This window comes from Nansenia antarctica (assembly GCF_963989245.1).
Source record: "Nansenia antarctica genome assembly, chromosome: 10".
NCBI classification, from domain to species: Eukaryota; Metazoa; Chordata; class Actinopteri; order Argentiniformes; family Microstomatidae; genus Nansenia; species Nansenia antarctica.
In genome coordinates this window covers 24,265,894-24,276,607 of record NC_137680.1, presented here as the reverse complement: position 1 = coordinate 24,276,607, position 10,714 = coordinate 24,265,894, and the positions used below count along the sequence as shown (strand labels likewise).

General features: G+C 45.9%; 1 protein-coding gene across 1 annotated transcript in view; it reads right to left on the bottom strand.

Moving 5' to 3' along the window:
• Positions 1-10,505, bottom strand: part of LOC308166787 (cyclin-dependent kinase 14-like) — a gene marked incomplete at both ends in the record, with an annotated part of 46,036 nt that extends 35,531 nt beyond the window's left edge. Inside the window, one exon of the mRNA XM_080541113.1 lies at positions 9,881-10,505. Coding sequence (XP_080397239.1) covers positions 9,881-10,505 — 625 coding nt within the window. The remainder of the gene's footprint in view (positions 1-9,880) is intronic.
• Between the last annotated feature and the right edge of the window lie 209 nt (positions 10,506-10,714).

The following is a 10,714-nucleotide window of genomic DNA, read 5'->3' as shown; positions in this document are numbered from 1 at the left end:
AAGGACGCGGGGGAGTGCGCCGTGTGTCTGGAGGAGCTGGTCCAGGGAGACACCATCGCCAGACTGCCCTGTCTCTGCATCTACCACCAGGGGTGAGTCTCTCTACCACCAGGGGTGAGTCTGTGTGTCTACCACCAGGGGTGAGGAGGAAGATCTCTCTCTCTCTCTGTCATTACTCCCTCTCTCTCTCTCTCCCTCTCTCTCTCTCTCTCTCTCTCTCTCTCTCTCTCTCTCTCTCTCTCTCTCTCTCTCTCTCTCTCTCTCTCTCTGTCTCTCTGTCTCTGTCTCTCTCTCTCTCTCTCTCTGTCTCTCTCTCTCTCTCTCTGTCTCTGTCTCTCTCTCTCTCTCTCTCTCTCTCTCTCTCTCTCTGTCAATCAATTTCAATTTCAAAGGGCTTTATTGGCATGGGAAACATACATTTACATTGCCAAAGCATGTGAAGTGTGAAGATAAAAAAACAAAAACAAAAATAATGTAATGTACATACATGTACATACTAGAATAAATGAATAGATTACATACTAGATTACAAATAAATAGATTACAAATAGATTACATACTAGAATAAATAAATGAAATAAAACTTATTTCAATTCTTATGGGGGTTTTAGCCCATTTGATGTCCTTTTTCTATCACAGCAGCTAACAAATCTTGCTGCTGTGTTTGCACATTGCTGTACCTCACCCAGCAGATATGGTAGCCTTTCGACATTGGTCAAGTCCTCAAGGTCTCCCTGGATGTTGGTGATCAGTGGGAAGTATGTGTCCCTGATGTCCTTGTACAGCTGGCAGGTAGTTAAGAAGTGCAGCTCTGTTTCCACCTGGTTTTGTGTGCAGTGGGTGCACAGTCTGTCTGGTCTGGGGAGCCAGGTCTGCCTGTGGCGGCCTTTCTCGATGGCCAGGTTGTGTTCACTGAGTCTGTACATAGTAAAGGATTTCCTTAGCTTTGGGTCTGTCACAGTACTCAGGTATTCTGCCACTGTGTATTTCCTGTTTAGGGCCAAATAGCATTCCAATTTGCTCTGGTTTTTGGTTGATTCTTGCCAATTTTCTTTTTTTTTCTTATAATTTGGTTTAGTCTAATAGGTGGCTCTGCTTGTGACTGTGAGAGTCCCAGAACTAGCTGGCTGAGGGGGCATCTCCCTAGAGTCTCTTTGTGCATAAGGGCTTTGTTATGGAGCGTGTCAGGGTGACTTTCTTTTAGGTGGTTGTAAAACGCTCTCTTTTGAATTTGTATAATTAGTGGGTATCATCCTAATTCTGCTCTGCATGCGTTATTTGGTGTTTTACGTTGGATACGAAGAATGGATTTGCAGAACTCTGCATGCAAATTTGGTGTTTGTCCCATTTTGTAAAATCTTGGTTGGCAGGTGGACCCCAGACCTCGCAACCATAGAGGGAAATGGGTTCTATAACGGAGTCCAATAACTTGAGCCAGATTTGAATAGGGATGTCTAACTTGATGTTCCTTTTGATGGCGTAAAAAGCCCTCCTTGCCTTGTCTCTCAGGTCGTTCACAGCTTTGTTGAAGCTACCTGTGGTGCTGATGTTTAGGCCGAGGTAGGTATAATTATTTGTATGTTCTAGGGCAATTGTATCTAGGAAGAATTTGAATTTGTCGTTCTGGAGGCTGGATCTTTTTTGGAAAATCATAATTTTCGTCTTAGTGAGATTCACTGTCAAGGCCCTGTACATTGACTTTATGATGTCGTAGGTTTTTCCTCCAACACCATTTTCCAACAGTGTGAATAGCAGACCCTTGTGCCAAATTGAATCAAAGGCTTTTTGGAAATCTACGAAACAGGCGAATAGTTTGCTTTTGTTTTTGTTTATTTGGTTGTCAATTAGGGTGCTGAGGGTGAATATATGGTCTGTTTAATGATACTTTGGTAAAAAGCCAATTTGGGATTTGCTTAGGACATTGTTTACAGTGAGGTAATGTAGGAGTCTGTCGTTGATGATAATACAGAGGATTTTCCCAAGGTTGCTGTTGACACAGATCCCACGGTAGTTATTTGGATCAGAATTATCTCCACTTTTGTGGAGCGGCGTTATCAATCCTTGGTTCCAAATATTGGGGAAGATCCCAGAGCTAAGGACAATGTTGAAGAGTTTTAATATAGCCAATTGGAATTTGACGTCTGTGAATTTTAGCATTTCATTTAGGATGCCATCGATACCACAGGCCTTCTTGTTTCGAGTGAATTTATTTTGTCCTGTACTTCCTTTAGTGTAATTGGAGAGTCTAGCGGGTTCTGGTAGTCTTTTATGGCTGACTCTAAACTTTGTAGTTTATCTTGTATGTGTCTTTCACTACGCGCTGTTCTTGGTCTTGGATTTTGTGAAATATATTTCTAAATAAATTTAGCTATAAAAAAGCGACTTATACTCCGGAGCGACTTATAGTCCGGAAAATAAGGTATGTCTGTGTTTGACATTTCTTTCGTGAAGTCTGGGTTTCTGCTCTTAATGCCAAAGGCAGTCGACCTCAGACCTTGAATGTTCCAGGATGAAATTGTTAAAGATTTGTATTCCATGTTGTTTTTGTTATAATGGTTTTAGTCCCGGACCATGACTGCGTAGAGCTCACTGAGCATCTGGTGTATGGTGGGGCTCTCTCTCTCTCTCTTTCCCTCTCCCTCTCTCTCTCTCTCTCTCTCTCCTTCTCCCTCTCTCTCTCCTTCTCCCTCTCCCTCTCTCTCTTTCTCTCTCTCTCTCCTTCTCCCTTTCCCCCTCTCTCTCCCTATCTCTCTCTTTCCCTCTCCCTCTCTCCCTCTCTCTCTCTCCCTCCATTTATCTTTCCACCCATTGATCCACAAAGGCTAAGTGTCTTTTTCATCCATCCGTCTTTCGCTACTTTTTCCTCGGTTGCGATGTCTGTCTCTGATTTGGAATGTCTCTCTCGCTCTCTCTTTCTCTCTCTTTCTCTTTCTCTCTCTTTCTCTCTCTGTCTGTCTCACTCTCTCTCTCTCTCTGTCTCTCTCTCTCTGTCTCTCTCTCTCTGTCTCTCTCTCTCTGTCTCTCTTTCTCTCTCTCTCTATTTCTCTTTCTCTCTCTCTCTCTGTCTCTCTTTCTCTCTCTCTCTCTCTCTCTATCCCTCTCTCTCTCCCTCTCTCTCTCCCTCTCTGTCTCTCTCCCTCTCTCTTGTCTCTGTTTCTCTCTCTCTGTCTGTTTCTGTCTCACACTATCTCTGTCTCTCTCTCTCCCTCTCTCTCTCTCTCTCTCTCTCTCTCTCTCTAACAGGTGTATAGATGAGTGGTTTGAGGTGAACAGATCGTGTCCAGAGCACCCTTCAGACTAAAGGGTCTACCCACGTTTCTGCACAGGTAAATTCACAGGTAAAGTGTATGTGTGTGTGTGTGTGTGTGTGTGTGTGAGTGTGAGTGTGAGTGTGTGTGTGTGTGTGTGTGTGTGTGTCTGTGTGTCTGCGTGTGTGTGCGTGTGTGTGTCTGACTCGCAGACTGCCTTTTAGGTCTCTGAAAACTGAAACTGAAACGGACCTTTTGGAAAAATCCTTCCATGGTTCTTCAAAAATCCCAGTTGGTTATTGTTGTTGTTTGTTGTTTATTGTTGTTGTTTATTGTTGTTGTTTATTGTTGTTTGTTGTTGTTACGACCCCATAGATGGTCTAGGGGATATGGGGTGTAACAATTAAATAAACCGGGGGGACAAGAATCAGAGGAGAAGGGAAATGTAAAATAAACAAGATTTATTGTAAAAATGATAACAAAACAGGTTTCCGTAAAACTCTTTAACTGAAATCTACTCTGTAAAAAGAAGAGCGAATTAATCTACAGTATTAATAATAAAGAAAAAATTTAATTAACAGGCCTAGTGGCAATCTAATCTAACTAACCAATCAAATACAACTAAGACTAAACGACTATGAACCTAAGATTAATAAACACAAACTACAAAACTGGGATATACAAAACTACAGCTGCAACTAACAAAAAAACAACAAAAAAAACCTCTATGGTTGTTGTCTGGCCCACTGGCACCAACTGAGTGTCTCTCCCAGGCTTTTATCCTCCCTCCACCCTTGATTGAGGATTGGGCACAGGTGTGCTCAATCAGGCCGTCGCCATGGCCGCAGGCAGGAGGAAGGACAATCACCTGGGAGAAACAACACAAGAAACAACAACAACACAAACTCATTACAGCTGCAAACACCACAACACCTGGGGGGTATTCCATCAACGTCGCTAAAGGAAAATCCTGGCTTATTTTTGATAACTCTCGCGAGACTTATCAGAATGTGCCTGGATATTTTTTAGGAACTCTCGCGAGACTTGGTAGACTAAACCTGGATTTTCTTTTAGCGATGTTGATGGAATACCCCTCTGTACCAGCACCGCCGTAACAGTTATTTATTGTTCTTGTTGTTGTTGGTTATTGGTGTTGTTTATTGTTGGTTGTTGTTGTTGTTGTTGTTGGTTATTGGTGTTGTTTATTGTTGGTTGTTGTTGTTGTTGGTTATTGTTGTTGTTTGTTGTTTATTGTTGTTGTTGTTGTTGTTGTTTCCCTCCCAGCAGGTCTCCCGGACGACAACAGTGATCTGTTCCTATGACGACGGAACCCAATGTGAATCCCCTCCCCTGTTGCCAAGGAGACCGCTGGACACTGTGAACTCTGACCCTCTCACCCCCCCCTCAGTGCCGCGGTGCCAAAACTCATTAAAGCAATCTTCAGGGATATACCATGCTCTATCTATGTACCACACACACACACACACACACACACACACACACACACACACATATATATACCATGCTGATCTATCTATGTACCACACACACACACACACACACACACACACACACACACTCACACACACACACACACACACTCACACACACACACTCACACACACACACACACACACACACTCACACACACACACACACACACACACACTCACAGACAGACAGACAGACAGACAGACAGACAGACAGACACACACACACACACACACACACACAGACATACAGACAGACACACACACACACACATACACTCACAGACAGACAGACAGACAGACAGACAGACAGGCAGACACAGACAGACAGACAGACAGATAGACAGACAGACACACACACACACACACAAAATCACCTCCTGCGTCAAGATTCAAACCAGATACATACACACTCATACACACCACACACTCATACACACCACACACACACACACACACTCATACACACCACACACACACACACACACACACACACACACACAGACTTCTGAGCCCCGCCTCCTCACAGACAGACGAGGATAATCAGCCAATCAGAGGGCTCCTTCCTCTGTTGCACAACCATCCAATCAGGAACCAGCTGCTGGTCTGAGCCACGCCCACACTGGCAGGACCGGCTCTCTGTGGAAGGAAGTCCCGCCCACCACACCTCTGGCCTCTCATCTCATTGGCCGGGCCGGGGCCCTCTGTGACAGGGAGCCTCTGTGATTGGTCGAGAGGCGTCAGCTGACTCCCTCCCTTCCTGCGTTGTCATTGGATGAGAGGATCTAGGTCTCCTCTCACCTGATTGGTCTGCTGACTGCGATGGTGTGATTGTACGACACCAGGACATTTACGGGGGGAGGATCAAATCAAATCAAATTTTATTTGTATAGCGCATTTCTTACAAGATGCAACTCAGGAGGAGGGGAGAGGACGTTGGGTGGGGGGGGGGAGGGGGGAGGGTGGAGGGGGCACACTAGAACCCCCCCCCCCCCTTCCCTCCCTGCTCCATCCATCCCTCTCTCTCTCTCCCTCTCTCATCCTCTCTCCCTCTCTCTCTCTCTCATCCTCTCTCCCTCTCTCTCCCTCTCTCATCCTCTCTCCCTCTCTCTCCCTCTCTCTCTCTCTCTCATCCTCTCTCCCTCTCTCTCTCTCTCTCTCATCCTCTCTCCCTCTCTCTCCTTCTCTCTCTCTCTCTCATCCTCTCTCCCTCTCTCTCCCTCTCTCTCTCTCCCTCCCTCTCCCTCCCTCATCCTCTCTCCCTCTCTCTCTCTCTCTACCAGTGCCTTTACTCTCTGATCTGACCGGCCGAGCAGGGTTGGTGGGGGAGGGGGGGGAGGGGTTGTCTCCCCCTCCCTCCCTCCCCCTCCTCCCCCGCTGGGACAGGACTAAGCTGTAACTCTGAGATCAGAAGCGACCTGCTGTCCCCTGACCGGACCTGCTGTCCCCTGACCTGACCTGCTGTCCCCTGACCTGACCTGCTGTCCCCTGACCCGCCACACGGTGGCGCCAGAGAGCTTCTCCCCCAGGAACAACCTCAGGCCGCGGCGTGGATGGACTATCAGAGACCTGTGTGGACTGGACGCACAGAGAATGTCCCCCTAAGACAATGTCCCTGTAAGAGAATGTCCCTCAAGGTTCTACAATGTCCCCCTAAGACAATGTCCCTTTAAGAAAATGTCCCCCTAAGACAATGTCCCTTTAAGACAATGTCCCTGTAAGAGAATGTCCCCCTGTAAGAGAATGTCCCCCTGTAAGAGAATGTCCCCCTAAGACAATGTCCCTGTTAGACAATGTCCCCCTAAGACAATGTCCCTGTTAGACAATGTCCCTGTGTTAAACGTTGGTTATTGCGTATTGGCTAAGACCATAACGATCGGACTACACACTGAACGGAGGAATCATACGCTGTCAGACAGGGTTCATGTTATCAAGGAAGCAACGTTTATTGTGGGAATGGTCACATATATAGGATCAGCTGGCTCAATCATTCATGTCACACAGCTGGTGTCAATCAACCAATTATGCCCCACTCACACTGGGATAGGGATGACTGGAGAGCACACTCATGTCAACACCCCCACTTGCTCTCACCTGACCAAGATGGAGAGAAAAATAAACAAATCAATAACAATCAGTAGCCTACAATTTCCATAACACTCTTTGGGGCTGTCATTCCATCAATCAAACAAACAAAAGCTGGCACTGATATTGTTCCTCTCCTGTGAAACAAGAATATACATCATCATCATCATCATTTACAAACAGTCTTCAGTTTTTCACTGGTATTCTCTTATAACACTTTGAAAAAATAAAGCAAGAAAACCAAAACAAAAATTGACCGCTTGGTCCTTACTCACACTGATGTGGTTTCTCTCCCAAACATAACCTTTGTGAACCTAACCAATTTGTCCTTAGTTACTGGTTTGGTAAACACATCAGCCACCATTTGATCTGTGGGACAATATTGCAAACAGATCTGTCCATTCTGTACTGTAGACCTGATGAAATGGTACTTTATATCTATGTGTTTGCATCTTTGTCTGCGGACTGGGTTCTTAGCTAATGCAATCGTTCCCTGATTGTCCTCATGGACAATGGGTGGTGCATACTTGCATGCATCCATATGTGTCAACAGTTGAGTCAGGTGTAAACACTCTTGGGTGGTTGCAGCTAATGCCATGTACTCCGCCTCACATGTGGACAACGCCACCGTTGGTTGCTTTTTGGTCTTCCATGAGACCAATGGACCATTCTCATGTAGACTAACACAGTAACCTGTTGTGCTACGACAGTCTGTGACATCTGCTGCCCAGTCAGCATCACTGAAAGCCTGTAATCTCAAATCAGAGTTACACCTTTTGTAACACAACATTTTATCACTGGTGCCCTTTAAGAACCTCAATACATGTTTGGCAGTGGCCCAATGCTCCTCGGTTGGTTTGGTAAAATACTGGGACAGTTTACTCACTATGAAACAAAGATCTGGCCTAGTACACATAGTCAGGTAGATGAGGCTACCGACGACCTCTCTGTACCGAGTGACATCACTCATTAATCCTGCTCCTTCAGTGTAATTGAGTGTCTGCTCACAAGGCGTCGATCTGGGTTTACAGTTCTGCATGTCAAACCTCTCTAGCATGTTCTTTACACACTGCTTTTGTGACATTGTTACACATCCATCACACTGTTCAAAATCGATTCCCAGGAAATGTGTCAATTTGCCCATATCTTTCATCTGAAATTTCTTTGAGAGCATCTCTTTTACAACATTCAGTGCATTCTCGTTACTGGCAGCAATAACCAAATCATCGACCCATATAATCATGATCACTTTCTCATGTTCCGTTTCTTTAGTATATACACAATGATCTGCAGGGTTTTGCACAAACTCATTCACCATTAGATAGTCGTGTAATAAATGGTTCCAATTTCGGCCAGACTGTTTTAGACCATACAGTGACTTCTCTAGTTTACACACCACTGTCTCTGTGCCAGATGTCTGCTCATAACCCTCTGGCTGTTCCATGTATATCTCACAATCTATCGGTGCATGAAGATAGGCAGTTTTGACATCCATTTGATGTAAAATCAAATTCTCCTGTGCTGCTTTTTGCATCAACACTCGAACACTGGTTAAATCGGCTGTGGGAGAAAAGGTCTCTTCATAGTCAACACCCCTTCTCTGACTGTAGCCTTTTGCAACATAGCGTGCTTTGTATTTTTCTGAACCATCTGCATTTTTCTTGATTGTATACACCCATCTACCCCCCACTGCAACTTTGCCCTGGGGTAAGTTAGTCAAAGTAAACGTACCATTCTCTCTCAATGATTGCATTTCGTCGTCCATAGCACTGACCCATTCTCTAGACTTGGGTGACTTCACTGCATCACTGTAGGTCAAAGGTACGTTACACAACATTTTGTAGCAGTAATCAATGTTTACCTGTGCCTGGTCCTGACTTCCTACTTCATAGACACGGTCCCCAAAATAATCAGGTCTCTTCCTCTCCCTGGGAGGATAGCGTGGAGACTCCTGTTTCTCCCTAGTCTGCACCTGTTCGGGCCTGGTCACAGGAATATGCTCTTCAGCTGTCTTTGGACTCGCGTCCCTTTGCTTAGTCGTGCTGGCCCTTTGTGGCACATCACAGTCCTCATCATCTATTGATATCTCAGTCTGTGTCTGCTGCTCACCCATCGTCTTTGGCATAAATCTGACCAGTCTGTGCTTCCTCACCTTTCCACTGTCAGGATAGAAAACCAGGTAAGCTGGGCTTTTCTTGTCATGCCCTACAAAGAAGCCCTTCTCACTCCTTGGGTCTAGCTTTTTCTTATCCTGTTTGTAGGCATAACACACCGTTCCAAACTTCTGCATCCTAGACATATTGGGACGTCTCCCTGTCAGCATCATGTAAGGTGTCTGTTTTGTGCGATTGTTAAAACACCTATTTCTCACTACAGATGCAGTCTGTACTGCATAAGGCCATAACACCTTGGGTAGCTTGCTCTCTAATAACATGCATCGAGCCATGTCAAAGAGAGTCCTAAACTGGCGTTCTGCAGTGCCATTCTGATGTGGCGAATATGGAGATGATGTCTCATGTCTGATACCATTTCTTCTCAGTAGCCCTTGGTACTCTTTCCCTGTGAATTCAGTACCATTATCTGACCTGATACGTCTGATCCTACCATACGGGGCGGTGTCAGCTATGAACTGCTCTGTCGCCTGTACAGTATCACTCTTGTGCTTAAGAAAGTAGAAAAACACAGTACTAGTATAGTCATCTGTGAACGAAAGTGCAAATCTATGTCCATCTATGGACACTGGGTCAATTGGACCCGCTAGGTCTGTGTGCACCAACTCTAGAGCATTTTTGGCCCTTCTATCAGGCTTCCTGTTGAAGCTCTGTACAAACTTTCCCCGAGTGCACACTTCACAGTTCAGGTTAGATTTATCAATTTTTCCCTTAATTGACATACCATCAACAACATTCTGGAGTTTCAGAACATCCTCAAAATTACAATGTCCTAGAATTTCATGCCATGTCTTTAGATCAAAACAGCTCTTACTTTGATCACATTGGTCATCCACTGTGGGCAAATAATATAGTCTATTATGCTCATGGATGTGAAATGCAGTACCGTCTCTGTGCTGTAGGATGTCTTCTCCTGTTCTGAAGATCACAGTTGCCCCAGTGTCTGTGGCTGCTTTTACAGAGAAGATGTCCTGGGGGAATGAGGGGATGTACAGCGCCCCTCGCAGCGTTGTAGTCAGTCGCCTCCCTCGGCTGTCCATCAAGCACACCTCCGCATCTCCTCTGCGCTCTGCGACCCCTTTGCTCCTCGTGCCGTCCGCCAGCTCCACGCAGTGCGTCTCGGCCTGGAAACCGTCATCGAACACCTTAAACCTGGCCAGGTCGGTGATAATATGCGCAGTCGCACCGGTGTCCACCATCAGACCCCTCGTAACACTGCGTCCTGGCTTGTCTTGCTCGGACACCCCTCGCGCGTCGTCCTGGTCCGGTCTCCTTCTGCAGGCGGCTCCTTGATGTGTGGAGCTCCTACAGTGGTTACACCACACCTTGCGTCGACAGGTCCTTTTGATATGTCCCTTTTGGCCACATTTGTAGCACACAATGTCTGTTCGCTGTGCGCTCTGGCTACGTGCGCTTTGGGCGTTCTGGGCACCCCGGTCAGAAAGGCTTTCCTCATCTCCGTCAAACGCTAGTCGAGACCAACGCGAACTTCTTTCCGATTGTCTCGCCATGGTAGCACTCTGGGCCCATAACCTGTTAAACGTTGGTTATTGCGTATTGGCTAAGACCATAACGATCGGACTACACACTGAACGGAGGAATCATACGCTGTCAGACAGGGTTCATGTTATCAAGGAAGCAACGTTTATTGTGGGAATGGTCACATATATAGGATCAGCTGGCTCAATCATTCATGTCACACAGCTGGTGTCAATCAACC